The 22,134-nt window shown below is 36.5% G+C and overlaps 1 protein-coding gene across 1 annotated transcript in view; it reads right to left on the reverse strand.

The window, feature by feature from the left end:
- The window catches only part of LOC124356552 (polypeptide N-acetylgalactosaminyltransferase 2), a 57,777-nt gene extending 35,955 nt beyond the window's left edge, over positions 1 to 21,822 (reverse strand). The window contains exons 1-3 of the mRNA XM_046807620.1: positions 21,766 to 21,822; positions 12,380 to 12,451; positions 12,024 to 12,277 (exon numbers count right to left, since the gene is read on the reverse strand). Coding sequence (XP_046663576.1) covers positions 12,024 to 12,277; positions 12,380 to 12,451; positions 21,766 to 21,822 — 383 coding nt within the window. The remainder of the gene's footprint in view (positions 1 to 12,023; positions 12,278 to 12,379; positions 12,452 to 21,765) is intronic.
- Positions 21,823 to 22,134: the final 312 nt, after the last annotated feature.

The following is a 22,134-nucleotide window of genomic DNA, read 5'->3' on the forward strand; positions in this document are numbered from 1 at the left end:
CTACGGCTCATATGCATTTGATAATGGGGAATTGATATATTAGTAACAGAGAATATTAAATTATATTTCCCAAGAAAAAAATTACTCAGCAAAATATTTTTCATATAGCTTTAAGGAATGTTAAAAAATTGTTTGGATCCTAATTGAACTGTTCTGATATTGTGCACGAACTACAGCTCATATGCATTTGATAATGGGGAATTGTTATTAGTAACAGAGAATATTAAATTATATTTCCCAAGAAAAACATTACTCAGCAAAATATGTTTCATACAACTTTTTGGAAGGTTAAAATATTTGTTTTAATAAAAAATAGTAGTTGTATATTTCGAAAAGTTTCCACGTTTTGCACTGAATATACCATATTTCTATTGCTTCTACACGACAATAGACGCTTTGAGTCAGTTTTCCAAAAGTTTGCTGAGCGTTCGATAAGTGTTTTGATTGGTATTCGATAAATTCGGCAAAGTTTCCCGTAGTATTTACGTGTCCTTCTTTACTATAATTTCTCACCAACGACCGAAAACCTCTCCAATACAAGAAAGGTACTATAAGTGATATTAATATGTTCAAAGGCTATAATGAAATGTTAATAAAGAATTCGTTTATCTAACCATATCGTTTAGCCTTATCAAGGTCTGGAATCTGTATAGAACCTATGCATATATTTATGTTTCGATTGGAATATTTCTATTCCATCAAGACCTTACAGACTTTATAACTTGAGTAACCTTTACATTTATGTTCTTCTTTTAATAAGCAAGGCGTCTCCCGGAGGCACAGGAATGTTGTTCCAGAGATGTACTTTCTATAATATATGCGTATCCAATCTTGAATCTTCTGACTTACGGTTAACATGATGTTGTGGGTATAAACAAGAAATACAAACAAATATGCAGACAGACAGCCATTTCTGGAATTTACTTCACTAATTAAGTTTACGCTTGGACAATTATTTGTAATATATAAAAAAAATTATAATAACATAATTAATTGACATGTTATTCACTTGATGGCTATTTTAGAACGTGTGATAAACTCTAAAGGATTATAACAAACGTTCTTTATAGAAAAAAACCAATATGTTTATAGTCAGGGAAGTGACGCATTAAATCTGACTTCATACACGCTCTAAGCAATAACAAAATACTTCATTACTGTAATAGATCATGTTCTTTTAACACTACAGGATATCCGTAAGTAACCCGCTTTCCACTCTCCCGCTCTGAACTTTTTCGCTTTTGCTAAAAACTGGTTAATTGGAAAGGTACGACATCTAATGAACGTGTTGTATTCCTCGCATATCTCTTGCACGTCCGCTACGTATTTTCACATGTGCGGCGCAGTGCTAGTTTCTCCAGTAACCTGTGACCCGGTCACTTTCATGCACGACCTGGTCTCTACTTTGGTCACTTTCACAAACCGGAAATGTGATCTTGCCGTCCGGTCCCACTGCCGCTACTCTAATCCTTCCTTTCATCCCGTTAAACCACTTTCACGCTCGTCGCTCCAACACAGCGTCCTTGCGGTACACTACCACACAACCTCTCATTGTCTGGCGTATATCTGTAACCGGAAATGTGATCTTACCGTCCGGTCCCACTGCCGCTACTCTAATCCTTCCTTTCATCCCGTTAAACCACTTTCACGCTCGTCGCTCCAACACAGCGTCCTTGCGGTACACTACCACACAACCTCTCATTGTCTGGCGTATATCTGTAACCGGAAATGTGATCTTGCCGTCCGGTCCCACTGCCGCTACTCTAATCCTTCCTTTCATCCCGTTAAACCACTTTCACGCTCGTCGCTCCAACACAGCGTCCTTGCGGTACACTACCACACAACCTCTCATTGTCTGGCGTATATCTGTAACCGGAAATGTGATCTTGCCGTCCGGTCCCACTGTCGCTACTCTAATCATTCCTTTCATCCCGTTAAACCACTTTCACGCTCGTCGCTCCAACACAGCGTCCTTGCGGTACACTACCACACAACCTCTCATTGTCTGGCGTATATCTGTAACCGGAAATGTGATCTTGCCGTCCAGTCCCACTGTCGCTACTCTAATCCTTCCTTTCATCCCGTTAAACCACTTTCACGCTCGTCGCTCCAACACAGCGTCCTTGCGGTACACTACCACACAACCTCTCATTGTCTGGCGTATATCTGTAACGGAAATGTGATCTTGCCGTCCAGTCCCACTGCCGCTACTCTAATCCTTCCTTTCATCCCGTTAAACCACTTTCACGCTCGTCGCTCCAACACAGCGTCCTTGCGGTACACTACCACACAACCTCTCATTGTCTGGCGTATATCTGTAAACCGGAAATGTGATCTTGCCGTCCGGTCCCACTGCCGCTACTCTAATCCTTCCTTTCATCCCGTTAAACCACTTTCACGCTCGTCGCTCCAACACAGCGTCCTTGCGGTACACTACCACACAACCTCTCATTGTCTGGCGTATATCTGTAACCGGAAATGTGATCTTGCCGTCCGGTCCCACTGTCGCTACTCTAATCATTTCTTTCATCCCGTTAAACCACTTTCACGCTCGTCGCTCCAACACAGCGTCCTTGCGGTACACTACCACACAACCTCTCATTGTCTGGCGTATATCTGTAACCGGAAATGTGATCTTATCGTCCGTCCCACTGCCGCTACTCTAATCATTTCTTTCATCCCGTTAAACCACTTTCACGCTCGTCGCTCCAACACAGCGTCCTTGCGGTACACTACCACACAACCTCTCATTGTCTGGCGTATATCTGTAACCGGAAATGTGATCTTGCCGTCCGTTAAACCACTTTCACGCTCGTCGCTCCAACACAGCGTCCTTGCGGTACACTACCACACAACCTCTCACGCTCGTCGATCCCGTTAAACCACTTTCAGCGGTACACTACCACACACCTCTCATTGTCCGCGTCACCGGTACACTTTCACTACTTGCGGTACACTACCACACAACCTCTCATTGTCTGGCGTATATCTGTAACCGGAAATGTGATCTTGCCGTCCGGTCCCACTGCCGCTACTCTAATCCTTCCTTTCATCCCGTTAAGCCAGTTTCACGCACGTTGGTACAGCACCTTTATTATTGTCTGGAGTATATATCTCTGTAACTAATACACCCGCTCCATGTCATTTGTAAAACTCGTAAGTTAAATTTGTTGTAAATAACAGTGCATGTTACGTAGTTTAAATGAAAATCAGTATTAACACTTATGAAGTGCAACTCACTTTAAATAATTGCCTAACCGTCCAAATAGATTCATAGAAAATGTCAATTGACTAACTAAAGCTAAATCTCTCTCTCCCTCCCTCCCCCTCTCCCGCCCTCGTTTCTCACTATATATATATATATATATATATATATATATATATATATATATATACTGTATATGAATATTTGCTTGTATGGCCTTTATAAACTTAGAAACTATTCGGCCGATAAATTTTTAAAATTTGTATTTATACGTATTTTCCACGTAGAAGGTTTACACGTTATGCCCATTGATATAACTCACTACCAGGAAGTGCTGTAAAATATCAAAGTTATTAAAGCGCCTGCACACTATAAACTGCAATCACGAGACAGTTACGTATATTAAATAGCCAAACACTATTTGAAGGCGTTAAGTTTATGTGTATATTTTTGTCTTTAAATAAATTTCTAGTTGAACTTAAAGCTTGAGTGTTTATAAGACCACTTTATAAAAAAGTACATGTACGTGTACAGTGACTATAAACATACACTTTTGATAGATTTTCGTGGCAACAAGGTAAACTCTACATCGGCGTTGGAAATGGAATTCGCTAGAACCAGAAGTGCTCATACACCGGCAAAGCTTACGAAAAGCGTGAGAAGCCGCGGGATACAGCTAGTATTACAAAAAAAAAAAAAAAAAAAAAAAAAAAAAAAAAAAAAAAAAAAAAAAAAAAAAAAAAAAAAAAAAAAAAAACAAAGCGACGTAGCCTTCTCGTGGTAAATGAGACTAGTTAACTGTATCCGCTGTATATGTGGATATTGCTTCATTACAAATGACAGCAAGTACTGTACTGTACACAGATTACAAAATCAGATATAACAGTTGTCCGCTTTCTACGGATCAGGAAACCGAGTCGCCGCGCCGACATGAGAACAATGCCCAGAGAGCACGGCAATGGAACCGTAAATATACGTAATTGCAGTTCCGCAATGCCGCGCCTGCGCAACTGGCCCTGACAAAGGCGTCAGCTGGCTGATATATGAGTACTGGCCTTAGTGTCGTCACAGGTCACGTGGTATGGTTCTTGCGAGACTAATCTCGCTCGGGGTATGGATGACTAGGACTATAACGGCATCCTGCTAATTGCGGGAGTACCAGTTGTAGACAGTGCAGGATGTCCAAAAAATACTTTAACGAGTTATTGTGTTGCATTTTCGCATCAATCTTGGTAATAGGGATCTCGTACAATTGCAGCAACAAACACACATCGTTAATACTAGGCTGATCCAAATAAATATATAGTGCAATTGCAATTGTTTACAATTTCCCAGCACACGGTTGTAACTTTGAAATTATAGAACACCAAATTTACAAATTACCCCATCAAATTTCATAATTAGCAAATAGTTTTTAAACTGTGTTCACTTGAAATATAGGTATTTATTTAATGTTAATTATGTACAATGCGCTATGGGCTGTCTGTTTGGGGGTTCTCATCTAAAAAAAAACCTCCACAGGGTACTGCTTCTTCAGGAGATGGGAATCAGGGTATTAGCCAAACTGGGTTTTCGAGATTCCTGCAGAGGGGGTTTTCAAAAGACTGAAGCTACAGACAATAGCCAACCTTTACATTAGTGAAGTAATCATCTGTGCAATTAAGAAAGAACTCCCGCAATTCTCAGATACACATAATTATACTACCAGACACAGAGGAAACTATATACTTCCTGCACATCACTTGACTGGTTTTGAGAAAAAACCTTCCTACATCGGGGCTAAGCTCTACAACATCCTTCCAGTAAGACTGAAAGAACAGAGAGGCAAGAGGAACTTTAAAGAAACTCTTCTTGACTGGCTGCTGGAGAGAGAGAGTTCTATTACATTGAAGAATTTCTGGACGAAGCAAGATCACCACAATAATTTATATGAACCCAAGAAAAACTCTGACGCCATGACCGTACTCTATATGTCCATGTCAATAAAGAGAATTTTGTTTTAATTTTTTTTTTTTTTTTTTTTTGTTACGGTTATTGTTGATATTTCTGTTAGAATTTACTGTATATTTTTGTTTATCTGTAGGTGTTTATTGTATATTATGGTTGATTTGTATGTGTTTATTTACTGCAGATTTTTCGTTAATATGTAGCGTAAAAAAAGGTTATTGTTAATTTTTAATAGTAGTTTATTTATTGTTGATATTTCTATTATATATTTAATTGACAGTTAAATATTTTGTCACGGAATTTACTGTTCAGATACTTGCTCTGTTAATTAAATATAAAGAATGCATGCTATTACTTTGTTGAATGTTCAAAGCGATGATATAGTGAGGAACTGATAATTGTAAAAAAAAGACTGGCTGACAACTAATAATGTATGCTGTAATTTCCTTTCTTCTGTTACCGCGCGAGCTCTTGGAATGTTTAAAAGTATTATTATTATCCCTGAAGTAAAGTATTTGTCTACTGTCTACCATACGACCAGTACAAACACCAATGGCGCAGTGTAGCGGGTACGGCGGTTATCGCAAGATAACTAGATCAAGCAACGTCGAGCGTGGCCACTGCTTGTATAGGTAGGTGACCGCTGAGCGATCCTGTCCTTGCAAGCGGCCCGCCTGCTCGGCCATTGGTGGTGGTTCGGAAGTCACCTTTAAGCCGTTGGTCCCCAGGTTAAGTGTTAGAGAGGGCTTCTTAGCCCTAACTTCGCCTGGTAAAATAAGACATTCTTTATTTTTACTTTTATTTTACTTTTACAAAGAGAAACATCAGTAACCACAAAATATTAACTTAATTCTAATTTCGTCGCTAATACTATCTGGACACAATATGTACGCAGATACTTCAAAATTCTTATCTCAGCAGAATACTTGTAAAAATCCAATAACAAAATAATTAAGGCTGAAATTTTGCAATTTAAATTCCTATTGAACAGTCCTAATTCAGAACTTATAACAGGCGGTTATAAATTAGTATTCGTTTAATAGCTGCTGTGTATGTTTAAAATCAAACTGTGAAGGTCAGTCGAAAATATAAGTTTAAATATTTTTACGCAAAAAGATCCCCTTGATATTGAGGAAAAAATAACTGGAAGAAAGTCCAGATTTCATCCTGGAGGTATTGTATATTACTATGGATACTGGTAGCTCATGTATCTCACGGAAATTCGCTAAAAATTACATCACTTATCTGGTAATATAAAATGTACCAAATTGCAGATCCTAGAAACTGTACAAACTGTTGGACAACAACAACACGAGGTTCAGTGACCATCTAAAACGTGATCAATATTCAAGAGGACTCACAGCGGAAACTGAAAGTCCATTACGTAACGCTCGCCCATAATGAACATAACCGCGCCATAAATTGTAACCAATGTTCCGCAGGCCTAACAGTAGGAGTTGAGTGGGTTAAAGACCTTAACTGTGACCCTGGCTTACTTCCCTCGCTCGCCGTCTGTAGCCGTGCCGCGCCCACCGCCCACCGCGTCTGTGTTACCCTACTGACACCCACACACTGCAAGTAAATGTGTTTTATATAATGTATAGCTACGGGGTGACCATCGTGAACTTCGACTGTATAAATCTGACGATATGGGGAAACTTTCCTTAACGTTAGAGAAGACATTTAAATATATATTATAAACTTTTGCAATACGGCAGAAACTATGTTTTTTATGGAACACCCTGTATATTGCAATGAAGGAGGAGGAGCTCTTCTTATTGGAATATCAATTTTCTATTATTTTATGATGATGGCATCTTCGATGTTGAAAAGCCTCGTGGTAAAATACACAAATTATTTAAGAATTGTGAGTTTTCTTTTGTAAAATAATGATAGAAAAACACCCTGTATATTGTTATTATTATTATTATTTTCGATAAAAATATGATTTTAAGAAGTTTTTATTCTTGGAAAATTTTAATACTCCCCTTAAACCCCAATATACGAAAGTGTTGATATCCCTTCGGGAGTTTAATATTTATTACAACTCTACATCTAAACATCTAAAATTTTTCATTGAGGAATTTACGGTGTTAAGATATTTATAAACGTTTAAACGGTAAACGAGACGTTTACCGGCATGTTAAACGGCATTTTCTCAATGTTAAACTGCATAAGGAATCCCAAAACACTGAGCTCTCGTATTTTCGTTATTTAGAGACATATAAAACACAGGAATAAAAACGCTTTAATGTAAAAAAAAGATGCCATCATCATAAAATAATAGAAAATTGATATTCCAATAAGAAGAGCTCCTCCTCCTTCATTGCAATATACAGGGTGTTCCATAAAAAAGATAGTTTCTGCCGTATTGTAAAAGTTTATAATGTAAAAAACGTTTTCTATGTAAAATAATAGTAATATACAGAATGGTCCAAAACAAAATAGTGAAGGAAACAGGATTTTCCGGACATTTTCCATCGTTCAGTGATAAAAAGTATCAGTAACACTACGTTTCTAGATCTGCAATCTGATTTCTTCTTCAGGCAAATAAATAACCTAACACATAATTAAACAGGGTGCGCATTAGACACATTATTATCTTATCACATTAATAAATTACACCATATGAATTTATGGTTATTAATTGAAAACTATAAACTGAACGTGTATAAAAACGAAAGGAATAAAACTGTATTATTATTACACAAGTAAAAAGTGCGAACTCAAAATATAAATTTAATGTAGAGAGAAATCAAAGTTACCTTATTAATAGCGTTTTCATGAGTTACTTTGAAAGCCTCGTCCGTAAAAGGGCGATAATATAATTCTTTTGTAAAAGACCTATAATTTTAAATTAACCTTTTATAAAAAGGACCTGGAGAGAGGTCCATCCTAAATTGATACATTGAGATTTATACCTACATTAAATGACTGCCATTTCTTTTTGGAAAGTACATATTTCATTTTATGTTTATCATACCATTGTCTTCCTCTCAACTTAAAACTTACTTACATCGTGATCTAAACGTTATAGGCGCTGGCACAACAAGTAGTGTTTTAGATCCTATGTTAATAAGGATCCTTATTAACATAAGTGTTTTAGATTTTGTGTTAATGTTCACAGTTTGAGTCTTTTAAGCGGACAATTTTAATACAATAATAAAATCAGCATTATTGAAATAAAATTCAAAACTTACTCTATATACCCGATTACGTACATATGTTTTTACCGATAACAAGGGTATTATTACGGCTACATTATAGAGAGAATCTATAATAAAATATACCAGTGAGGTAAATAAAAGATCGGCTTGTATGAAAGTGTTTGTGCTGTGCCAAATTTGAACCCATCACTAATAACCCTTTCATCATCTGACAAACGAAACTCATATGTTTATCTAATAACACAGGCTTTACGTGATTTTTCCTAACTTTACGGTTGATTCAAATTAGTTTAAACTTACACTTGACCATTTACCAACCGTAATGAGTTTTAAAATAATTACGAGTCATGACAAAAAGGTAAAGTATTTTTTTAAGACATTAAATTCAAGAATTGTTATACTAGGTAAAATTATTTTAGCTATAATAGATTTTTCTGTACCATTCTAAAAAGTCCTAAATATATTAAAATTACCGTTGATAAACACAATGCAAAACGAAATCACCACTCACTATACTTAATGGTTAAGTTAGTTATAAACGTGCAAACAGTACTTGAAGGTGTATTTCCATAAAGTACAAGAAATCATAGATAAATAGGCAATGTTGTATTTTCGTCATTGTAAGTTTTGTATTAAAACAATCCATTTAGAAACAATAATGCACAATAATAAGGCGTTAATTTTGTTTTAATACGTTAAAGTGTTTTATAGAATTACATCTGATGCACAAATAACTTAGCACTGATGGAAAATGGTAAGAAGAATTATTTATCACAGAACCAAAATTTATCAAGTAATTTGAAATAATACCGGGTTTGAGTTGTAACAATACGGCATTAAGCTACTATTCTGTTGAGTGTAATCTACTAACAGACATTATTATAAGCAGGTAACAATGTTGTAATGGTGAGCACGTTCGACTAAGGTATATACGGCCTGGAAGAGCTCTATTTCTCTTCATTACAGTGCAGTAAGGAGTGTGATGTTGTACTCCGTTACTGCATTACCAGAGTTAGTCTCAGACAACTCCGAGTCCATTTCGTTTCGGGACGAGAGAGGAAACCAACTTTCTCACTTTCATTAAGGTGCCGGGCAAGTTAGACTTGTAGTGATTTAATTGCTTTCTTTCGTTGAAGTCTCTCTTCTAAAAAGAGAGTTGGTACAACGAACTTAAACTTATTATGGCTATTAAAAGTTTGCTACAATGAGAAGATAATAAACTATCAAAAACATAAATTCTTAAAATATCACTCTACTTACTAAAGAATAATATAATTTGTTATTAGAGTTGTAATTTATGGAGTGTAAGTCACTGCAGGTTATTGTAAAAGTAATATAATCAATTTTACTGATTTATATACAAACATAATAAAACAGCAATTAAAGCCTCATAATATCAAATGATAATAAATATTAAGGTATATACATTTAATTCTTATGACTTGTTACTGGTTGAGTTTGTTTTTGTATTCGTGAGGCTGGAAAAGTTCTGTCCGTTTATCTATCGGTCTGTCAGCATGACGTTTCAAAACCGAACTGACATATACATTCTTTGTTTTAAATTTGTTTTTGACGATGGATTGTGAAAGAAGCAGGATTTTCCCTATTTGTAAATGTCAATTGACGTAAACAATTGACATTTGGCACGAAACTTCATTCATATTGAAAATCACTGAGTTAGATATGGTACCTGGCATTCCATGTCATTTTGTTGAACGTGGCGAATATTTTTACACTAGTTTTATATGTAACCATGATGGAAACGAAAAAAACGCTGAATAAATAAATTTGTCAACAAAATGTATAATGTACGAGATTTTTGATCATAGAGTGAAACGAAAATACAATAGACTGGAGTAAATATTAAAAGTCGGTGACAGTTTCTTATTTATATGCGTGATTTTTAATTGATGCAGGACACCTTAAAGCATTTACGCAGTGTTTTGGCATATTCTTGTCTTTTTGTTTATTTGTAGTGTTATATATATATATATATATATATATATATATATATATATATATAAATTATCGACTACTTTAAAAGTTAAGACATAGAGGATTTTCCAAGCTTTTTCATGAATGGGATCATATCTAGGTTGGAAACAACAGTCTGTTATAATTGATGATATTGGATCTGAATGGAATCCTGTTACGCGTGGTGTGCCACAAGGATCTATTCTCGGCCCTTTACTTTTTTCACTATTAGTTAACAATGTAAGCAACGTACTGACACACAAAGTTTCATATGAATGAAAAAAAAAACAGACTAAAACTGAACTCCGACAAAACCTAACCCATAATAGTTTGAAATTTAAGACTTTTGAATACAGTTGGCTTTAACAATGTACGTTGTAGTTATATGTAAAAAGTAATTGCATGAATAATTCATATACTGCAAAAACTACAACAATTTCTGTCCCACCCCATACAGATTTTACTAATTACATCGCTTTGTATTTCCTCACTTTCTTTACCTGTTTGTAGTGCTTAATAAAACGGGTGTTAACCTTAATAATATAATGCGGAAAATTATAGTTTACGATTCTTGTTTAATTTAAGGAGATGCGCATACCTAACATTATATATGCAGATTTCGGCAGTACAATTACATGATCTATGAGTTTTTGGATCATAATTATACTTTTTTCGATTTTAAAAACTAGGTTTTCAAAATATTTTATGAACGACTTTGAAATTATTGGATTTGAATTTCTTGCATTTCTTGCCGTAGAACATCTGTTGTCAATAAATCATGTGTAGTGACTGTTTACCGTTTGTGGAATTCTCTCCAAGCTGCGTAAACAGACTTAGAGAAACTGAGAGGGTTCGTTTTGCTTCGGCTGTAAAGTCGATTTTTGCGGATGGCCCAAGGTGAACCTCGACACACACCAGTCTTGGGTTTTTACAGACAAAATCAAAATGTGAATGAATGTTTTCACCTTTCAAAATGAAAATTTAATTTAATTATGTACTGGTCTTTGTATATTTTAAATGGTTTTGCTTAGAATGTAATTTTCAATATCAATTTATATTACAGTTAATTATTTGGTTTTTACATTTTTGTTGTTAAAATAGTTCGTTATTAGTTGTTTCGTTTGAAAATTTCAAATAATTAATGTACTTATAATTTACCTAGGGTAAGTTTTAGAGAGGGCTATGAAGTCCTAAATCCGTTTTGTAAAATAAAGAATCCATCAATTTATTTATCTTTTGTTTCTCAACAAGGATCTAACATTATTTCTATTTAAATTATAAACACACCATTTTATTACTTTATTGCTCCATTTTGACATCATAGACAGAAAGAAAGAAATTCATGTACAATTCCAAATCACTGTCAAATGCTTTTATTAGTATTCCCAAAACTTAATACTCTCCTTCACTCTTTACAAAATTGCATGATCGTACTTATCAGACCCGTGTCTGAAGTCCTAGTTGGCAATGCTTGTACTTTTCAAAATTCATTTACAAATTTAATAATTCAATAACACTCCTTTCTTCTATATTAGTATGATTCTTGAAAATGTCAACACTAATAGGAATCTGACTAAAACAATATTAGTTTTGTGAAGAACCGATCTATTTTTATTAGATGTGAGCAAGAAAAAGTCAAACAGATACAATTTGATGTAACGAATGATTCAGACATACGAGCCGAGCGTTGACAGACTAGAAGACTGTGAAAGTGACTCGAAGATACTCACACAGGATTCCTGGTGTCAGGGATGTCCCTGTTGCTGGCTAACCGGTCCGAGGCCGCCTGGTTGAACTTGTTGCGGTTGTAAGGATCCTCACCCAGGCGTAGGCCGCCGCCCGCGACGTAGCCTCGCTCGTCGAAGTAGTTCCAGGCGATGCCGACTGGTTGCGAACTCGTAGCCGGAGACGTGTCCTGGAACCCTTCCGAGGGTTCTACCGCCGCCAGTCCGTCCTTCAGCCGCAGAGCTCGGTTCTCCTCCGGCTACAACACAAAGGGCGTCGGTCAATCATGGGAGTTGTTCAGCAACGATTGGAACAAAATTAATATAGTTCACTCAAGAAAATCTGGCAGACCATCAAGGACATCCTGGAACCCTTCTGAGGGTTCCACCACCGCTAGCCCGTCCTCGAGGTGCAGAGCTCGGGTCTCCTCCGGCTGCAACACAAAGGGCATCAGTCAATTGCGGGAGTTGTTCAGCAACGATTGGAACAAAATTAATATAGTTCACTCAAGAAAATCTGGCAGACCAACAAAGAAATCCTGGAACAATTTCGAGAGTTCTACCGCCGCGCCGCCAGCCCGTCCTTGAGGCATTGAGCTCGGTTCTCCTCCGGCTGCAACACAAAGGGCGTCGGTCAATTGTGGAAGGCTGTAGAACGTTTGGAACAAATAAATATAGTTAACTCAAGAAAATGTATAGACCAACAATGAACCCTGGAATGAACCAAACATCTTTTAACTTAATGAGAGAAAGAACAGGACGCGGATATTCCAAACTTTTCCGTTTGTAAAATATTTCTATCTATTTTATACTAAATTATAAGAATTGAACCTACTGGACTTGTATACCTAGTTGGATATAAGATAACAACGACAGAATTGTAGTTAAGAACAACGCTTTATAAACAAGGAGTTCATCTGAACTCTTTACCTAAATACCTAACTTCGGTTTTGTTTTATTTCCTTAGCACTGTCTATGTAACCAGCCTAGCTAGGTTTGGAACAAAACATTAACCCGTTATATGAGTAAAGGAAAATTGTATTTAAATAGACAAATTAGTAAATTATATTGAAGTAAAGACACAATGTGAATTATATAGCCTAATACCAATTAATAAAAGGTGTACGTAGTTAAATTGTTGTGATTAAATTATTAAAACGGTTATAAAATAAGTAAAATAACTGTGACATTCAACAATAGTATTTTGTTATTTAATTAATATGACTTGCACCAAATATAAGTAAGTGTTCTGTGATTTTGATAAACAAAATTTAATATAACTTTACATTGTACACTTTTTCTTTTACCTACAGAAGACACATAGACATGGTGCCAAACAGTGGAAACATTCCGCACATCACTTATAACATAAATTTATTAAAATATTTTTACTTTATTTTATCATTAATGTCTGTACCCATAGTATTTCAAAATTTGTACAAGACCAACTGTCATGGTCTAGTTATTTAATTAGACATTATGCATTTAGTGTAACGATAACTATTTTGTACGTAACACTGGTAAGACAATGTCAACCTTATTTATTGTATTGACAAGATAAAAAAAAATACTAGTGGACGTTTCACAACAGGAAGAGTAAAATAAGTAATATTCGAGGTTATTTTATGTATAGCTTACATTTGTGACAGACACAATGTGCTTAATATCGTTGAAGGTATATTAGCCGAGTCTACGTCACCTGTACATCTTAGAGGTATCAAGCAGTGTATGTTACTACATACATACATTACTCAGAGAGGTTTAGCTAAGAGACTGCTCAATAGTGCTGCTCAACTAAGTGCTCAATAGCGCCGGATCTGTGCATACATTACTCAGACAGGTTGAACTACGAGACTGTATCTAAGTGGTCAATAGCGCCGGATCTGTCCTAATACATCTTGCGAGTATTCAGCACTGTAGGTTACTACGTGCATACATTACTCAGACAGGTTGAACTACGAGACTGTAACTAAGTGGCCAATAGCGCCGGATCTGTCCTAATACATCTTGCGAGTATTCAGCAGTGTAGGTTACTACGTGCATACATTACTCAGACAGGTTGAAGTACGAGACTGTAACTAAGTGGTCAATAGCGCCGGATCTGTCCTAATACATCTTGCGAGTATTCAGCAGTGTAGGTTACTACGTGCATACATTACTCAGACAGGTTCAGTTACGAGACTGTAACTAAGTGGTCAATAGCGCCGGATCTGTCCTAATACATCTTGCGAGTATTCAGCAGTGTAGGTTACTACGTGCATACATTACTCAGGCAGGTTCAGTTACGAGACTGTAACTAAGTGGTCAATAGCGCCGGATCTGTCCTAATACATCTTGCGAGTATTCAGCAGTGTAGGTTACTACGTGCATACATTACTCAGGCAGGTTCAGTTACGAGACTGTAACTAAGTGGTCAATAGCGCCGGATCTGTCCTAATACATCTTCCGGGTATTCAGCACTGTAGGTTACTACGTGCATACATTACTCAGACAGGTTCAGTTACGAGACTGTAACTAAGTGGTCAATAGCGCCGGGTCTGTCCTAATACATCTAGTGCGTATTCAGCAGTGTAGTTTACTACGTGCATACATTACTCAGACAGGTTCAGTTACGAGACTGTAACTAAGTGGTCAATAGCGCCGGGTCTGTCCTAATACATCTAGTGCGTATTCAGCAGTGTAGTTTACTACGTGCATACATTACTCAGACAGGTTCAGTTACGAGACTGTAACTAAGTGCACAATAGCGCCGGGTCTGTCCTAATACATCTAGTGCGTATTCAGCAGTGTAGGTTACTACGTGCATACATTACTCAGACAGGTTCAGTTACGAGACTGTAACTAAGTGGTCAATAGCGCCGGATCTGTCCTAATACATCTTGCGAGTATTCAGCAGTGTAGGTTACTACGTGCATACATTACTCAGACAGGTTCAGTTACGAGACTGTAACTAAGTGGTCAATAGCGCCGGATCTGTCCTAATACATCTTGCGAGTATTCAGCAGTGTAGGTTACTACGTGCATACATTACTCAGACAGGTTCAGTTACGAGACTGTAACTAAGTGGTCAATAGCGCCGGGTCTGTCCTAATACATCTTGCGAGTATTCAGCAGTGTAGGTTACTACGTGCATACATTACTCAGACAGGTTCAGTTACGAGACTGTAACTAAGTGCACAATAGCGCCGGGTCTGTCCTAATACATCTTGCGGGTATTCAGCAGTGTAGGTTACTACGTGCATACATTACTCAGACAGGTTCAGTTACGAGACTGTAACTAAGTGCACAATAGCGCCGGGTCTGTCCTAATACATCTTGCGGGTATTCAGCAGTGTAGGTTACTACGTGCATACATTACTCAGACAGGTTCAGTTACGAGACTGTAACTAAGTGGTCAATAGCGCCGGGTCTGTCCTAATACATCTTGCGGGTATTCAGCAGTGTAGGTTACTACGTGCATACATTACTCAGACAGGTTCAGTTACGAGACTGTAACTAAGTGGTCAATAGCGCCGGATCTGTCCTAATACATCTTGCGAGTATTCAGCAGTGTAGGTTACTACGTGCATACATTACTCAGACAGGTTCAGTTACGAGACTGTAACTAAGTGGTCAATAGCGCCGGATTTGTCCTAATACATCTTGCGAGTATTCAGCAGTGTAGGTTACTACGTGCATACATTACTCAGACAGGTTCAGTTACGAGACTGTAACTAAGTGGTCATCAATAGCGCCGGATCTGTCCTAATACATCTTGCGAGTATTCAGCAGTGTAGGTTACTACGTGCATACATTACTCAGACAGGTTCAGTTACGAGACTATAACAGTGCACAACTAGTGCACAATAGCGCCGGTTTGTGCTTATACATCTGCACGTATTCAGCTGTACAGAATAAAAATACTATACATTATTACCTCTATGATCGAGGTGTTTGAACATTTACCCGTAGTAATTAAGAGTTCCACACTTTAGCTTCTCGGGATAATTTATTAATCATAGTAAATTGCACTACTGAATGCTTGCCCAGTACTACCGCAGTCCTTATATGCAATAAATTGCCTGGGCAGGTTCAGCTGCTGTACTATAAGTACGTCCGCAATAACGTCGCAGTTACACAAGCGGTCAGGAAATGGCAGCATACAATTTACGGTAGGTTCCTGTACTTTATGGCACGAATAGTAAATTATTACGTACTAAGCCTTTGCCTACAAGCAAGGCTATTTTGTACCTGATACACTATATCATTGAAGAAACATAAATTTAAGATTAATATTAACATAGATTTAAGAAGCAAAAATTTAAGATTTAAGATAAATCTGTTATAATTAATTTGTCTCCGATAAGTCCTAGAAAGGAACATAATTATATACGTTGTTCTACATGCCACGTTAGCTATAAGGCAGTGACATACTATAAATTTAGTATTAATAAAATATTAATATACCATTTTTTCACAAATGTTAGGTAAATATTTTAAATAAATATAAATATTTTATTTAAAAACATACTTCTACTGTACAAGAGTCTTACATACACAAACACAATCATGATGTAGCCACCCAATTCGATTCAAAGTGTAAACATCCATTTGATAAAGCCTCCTGAAATCTCTATCAGAGTTAAACGAAGCAGCCTGAAACAAATTAATTCCGGTAAGATTATTTGTAAACGTTGAGGTCAAAGCTTGGCGGAAAGATGAGCTGTCAGAACCAACTCCTCGGCCCGGAACGTTACATCGCTCAATATCAGACGACTTGAATAACGTCATTATTTCTTCCACAATTTACTCAGGTCTTGACTGGATGTTGTATACGAGATACGTCGGAAACGCTATAAGAAACACCATGCGTTCATACCACGCACTGTACTAAACTTGTTTGTCTAGTGGACCCTGTGGACTAAATAATAGTGTTTTCTGTACTGTCACAAAATATGGTTCTTATACTGTCATATCGACCAGTCAGTCCATAAGTTAGTAAAGGAATATTAGAAAATATTTTAATTAAATTATTTTACATTGCTATATTTTCATACATTGTAAGCAGATAACGAAAGTACGGAAATGTACAAATGTTAGTGCAAGAGAAAGGAGCAATTTTATAGTTTGCAATCAAAATGACTCCAGTTATTTCTGGGTAGTTTAAAGTTATTAATCTAACTTACATTTTTTACAAATTAAAAAAAAGGTTTATACTGCAATAAGATGTATTAAAACCGCATATACCGAGTGGGCTGACGCATATATTGTCGATAGCTACGTAAATCATGACGAGAGCCCCAACTGCATATTTTTGGCTGAGCGTTGGCGAACTGTGAGTCGAGCGGTAGGGACAAATTTAAAATTTTCTATCTGCCTACCTGTCCGCACAATATCTCATTTCAGAACGAACTGAAATACATACTTGAAATTTTGCATGGACCTTCAGTTCTATACTCCTATAAGCAACTCGGTGTTCAATAACGATTCATGCCGTTGTATGGGATTTGTCTGAGCTTTAGCGAACATTTTGTTACTGCGGGGAAGTATGATAGCCACGAGAAAATTGTAGAATAAATAAATTTGTCAAATATGGAGTATGAACACACAACATTTTAGCAACATATTTAAAGAAATACTTTAAACTGTAAATTATGCACAAAAATTTCTACATAGACAAGAATGGCTTCTATGACGGTGCATGTCCAGCCATGTCATTTGGTTGAGCGTCATTAAAGTCAAGCCAATAGGGTTGACTCAGTAGCCCAGGAGGCTGGTACAATTTTCCTTTTTTCTCTGCCTAGGACTGTAAAAATTTCTTTTCCGTACGATTATTTGCCCACGGGACATCCTAATAATATTAAAAATGCGAAAATGCCTTTTTTGTTTATTTTACTTTCGCGCGTAAACTATTCAACCGATTGTATTACACGAATCGTACGAAATTTACATGGACATTCTTATGTACCTGGGATAAATAGAGGCGTATTGTTATTTCGAAAGTCTCTCTGGGCTACGCCCCACTGGTCTTTAAAGTAGCGGAAAACCCCATCATTTTTACTTATAGTTTACTTAATATCGACGCCTGAGACCCACAAATGGGTTCCTTACCGGAAACTCTAAACATCTCCGTACAGATTTTGATTTCAGGGGCAACTGTAAAGCACTTACATGTTGCACAGACTTACATACTACTTTAATAAAGCAAGTATTTACAAGAATATACAACATGTATTTGTGAAAAACTCTGTTCGTACATTTATAACTTATATAGCTGAAACTAATAGACACTTTGGTGGTCACTGTGTCTACATTACTCGTATTGTTGTTATTTTTAAGTTTTTGCTTCCACTGGTTGATACTTAATATTTTCTGTAAGGGGATACATTTTGTATCCATACTGCGATAAACAGAGTGTGATTGTTTCAACTATATATGCTCTGGATTTGCGATTTGGGTTCATAGTATGGCAGATAGAGATTAGTCAAAGCAAATGTTTAAACGCCTTAAAAAAAAGTTACATTCTTTTTAGTCTGAGTACACTAAAATGAAAATTGATATACCTTTTATTATCCTGTGGTATTCATGTTTACATCCAAACAAATTCTTTAATTTCTCAAACAAATTAAAAACTATAACGGTTTATGATAGTTTTATATGTAAATACGAACTAGATTTTTCTGATCATATTTTTATAGCTTGATACATTTAAAACCAACAATTCCTTTGAAATGGAAAAATATCTGTTGATTTCAAGAGGTCGTGTGCCTGTACCATGCTGATTGGTTCTAAGCTGCTGTGTTGTGAATGTTACGATGCGATACATAGTATAAACAATGGGAATATCTTTTAATTTGCATTAAATTAATACGAAACTGTTTTCAAGATTCAATTTTTTTACATTTTTATAGAACACGAATAAGCATATCTTGCTTGATAAACTTGTAATTTAACTTTAACTGGATTTGTAATTTCTTTTGTACGACATCTATTAATAATAATAACATAAACTTTAAGAGAAAATGATTTACTATAGAACATATTTTTGTGAAGTATTTCGATTTAACTATTTACAGTAATAAAACTTTTACAAACTATTTGAGATTCTCATCGCTTAGAAACAATTATTACAACAATGACATGCACAGCGTTAATATTACATGTTATCTATCGAGAAGAAACGTCAACAACAAAATCGTAATAAGTAATAGTAAAGCAGTATAAGAAGATATAGAGTCGACAAGTAATACAATCCCACAGACAATTCACAATTTAGAAGTAATACTCTGTCTCTGTAATCTACCGTATAGAGATATTGGTTTTCTACAATGGAACTGATCTTGTCACTTCCAGTTATAATTCGAATAGAATTATTACATTTGTATTGTTTGTTTATCGGTTACGGTTTTACTCTACACTACTTCAAGTCGTTAGGTAGCCAACATAACTTGGCATTTGGCATTTTGCCTATGATATGTGGTGCACCAATATCGGCAAAAAATTTATAAACTGCATCGGTTAGGAAACTTGTAGAAAATCTACCAAATATTCCTGGACCAATCCTGTAAAAGAGTGACTATACCGTGAATTTCAAAAGGAAATTCAAGTTTTTATATAGAGAAATATAGTTTTTAATAAATTTATACGGTTTAAACGGCCGCCATGTTGGAACAAAATGGCGTAACGAACTCGGTAACGAACTTAGCCATAAGATCCAATTTCATAAAAATCACTTTTAACTTGTTCTGAATCCTTACCACAAAGCGCGATGATATAGCATAAATATTGAGCACCAAAATACAGCCTTTCTTTACTGTAACATGGTCTTCTTATTTCGAACGTTTACGTAATCTGCAATCAAATGAGATGCAGGGTGTCTCGAGGTCGAGTGTCTCATCAGCAAACACGAAATGTTGAAGACGACCAAGGACACTAAGGACGGTCCAGTGACCTGTTGATCAACTACGGTTAGGTAACCAGTACTGGTCTAGAGCGACTATCACTGCTGCTCCTTCACCCGTGACCAGAGATCCGAGTGTCTCATCAGCAAACACGAAATGTTGAAGACGACCAAGGACACTAAGGACGGTCCAGTGACCTGTTGATCAACTACGGTTAGGTAACCAGTACTGGTCTAGAGCGACTATCACTGCTCCTTCACCCGTGACCTGAGATCCGAGTGTCTCGTCAGCAAACACGAAATGTTGAAGACGACCAAGGACACTAAGGACGGTCCGGTGACCTGTTGATCAACTACGGTTAGGTAACCAGTACTGGTCTAGAGCGACTATCACTGCTCCTTCACCCGTGACCGGAGATCCGAGTCCACGTTATTCCACCCTGTCACACAGGCAATATGTATGACGTAACCGTTCATTTATAAGTGAAAGTAATGGTGATAGATATTCCTCTCGAATACGGAGACATCGCTGATATAAACCAATTAAGCGTTATGTGAACACCATTAGGTTCTTAGGATTACCAGCCAGTGATGACTAACATCAAGGTCGAAACATACTTCCTTACAATTACCGACACCGAAACGTTGCTCTGCTGCATTAAGTTGGCTTTGCGCAGCAAGGGCGAATTGATTATCATTTATAGACTAAGGTGCAAATAAAGGTGAAATGTGATACAACAGTATAAAATTGCTCGCATTACACATACTACTTAAAACTAGGGATCAGAATATACTGAAGGAAGTAAATATTATATATAACATTTTTAATAATCAGCACATATTTAAAATTGTTACTACTATGCTACTCTTTAAACATCTCTTCTCGTATTATACACATGCACTTGGAAATTGAGTTACTGTATTCACTTATAGTCTAACAGCTGAGTGCCAATTTGAATTATGTAAGCCCTCAACCGTATTTTCTTGAAATCGATACAGGAATTTTTATAAAAGAAAAGAAATCCATTTAGCCGCCCTAGTTTTGGTAGAGTTCGATATGGGAGGGTATGAATAGGGTTTAAAAAACGAAACAAGATTATTTTTTATCATACTTATTTTTTCATACTTTTTATCATACTTAATTTTTTTCTTGAGACTCATAAACGGACCTTCAGACTCATAAATGCGCCGTTAGACTCATAAATAAGAGTTATGTCAACGTCACACAACTTAGATAGGCAGACTGAAAGTAAAGAATTATCAGTCATTATATAGGTTAGCTTATGCCGATTTAACTAATAATGTTTAAAATAATATTTAATTTAAATAATATTCATCCAACTACTGTACTTAAAATTAAATTGTTTTATTTTATCGCCACTTAGTAAGTATAGTAAAAGGGTAATTTACTGTTTATCAAATGTAAATAAATCTAATATCTATGTGTATATGTTTTTGGAAATAAAACATGTTTCTATTTCTATTAACTTTTACTTAAGTGTCTGATGACAGTTGATTCTATGTTTGTCAAGCTAAGAAATATATTATTTGAGAAAAAATTCCCCTTATATATATTTTCATTTTTATATCCTGCCACTTAGACCTCTACCAAAACTAGCTGAACCCCGAGGAAGGTTCGTTTTGGGCTGAACTCTCACTGGGAACAGCAAAAACCGACGCGTCACTTAAATCTGCGCAACCTTATGGATGTCCAGGAGCGGCACATCGCTATCCGCAAATTTAGAGATTCTGGGGTGCAAGGGCAAGAGTAGTTCGATCTACTGCGGAATATGACTGTTGGAGTTGTTGGGGTTCCCTAAGAGTCAAAGGTCCTTACTAGTCTACACATAAGGGTGTGCGACCTCCTACCTGCTTCGACTGGAGAAGCTGGTTCAAAGCTGGCTTCCACTTCTTCCGAGAGGTCATGGCTGAGACTAATGCCCTAGAGTTTTTCTCATAGATCTCGACAGGAGGTGACCCCTACCCCTAACGTTGCCCATCCAGGATATCTTGTCACTCCGGAAGCAGCGCAAAAGCCCTTTTAGGACTAGGTGTAATTTCTAAGCTTCTAGACCTAAGGGAACAAAAAACCTAGCCGAAGTCCAAAACAATTCTCTATTTTAAGAATAAACAGACTGTGTATTCATACAATATAAATTTACTCTCGGCTCCTGGCCACATTTGATTCTCGTAACGTGCATGTAAAACTAGCGCTTTCCACAAGAGTAGAAAATCATC

This window comes from Homalodisca vitripennis, chromosome 3 (assembly GCF_021130785.1).
Source record: "Homalodisca vitripennis isolate AUS2020 chromosome 3, UT_GWSS_2.1, whole genome shotgun sequence".
In the NCBI taxonomy this organism is placed as follows: domain Eukaryota; kingdom Metazoa; phylum Arthropoda; class Insecta; order Hemiptera; family Cicadellidae; genus Homalodisca; species Homalodisca vitripennis.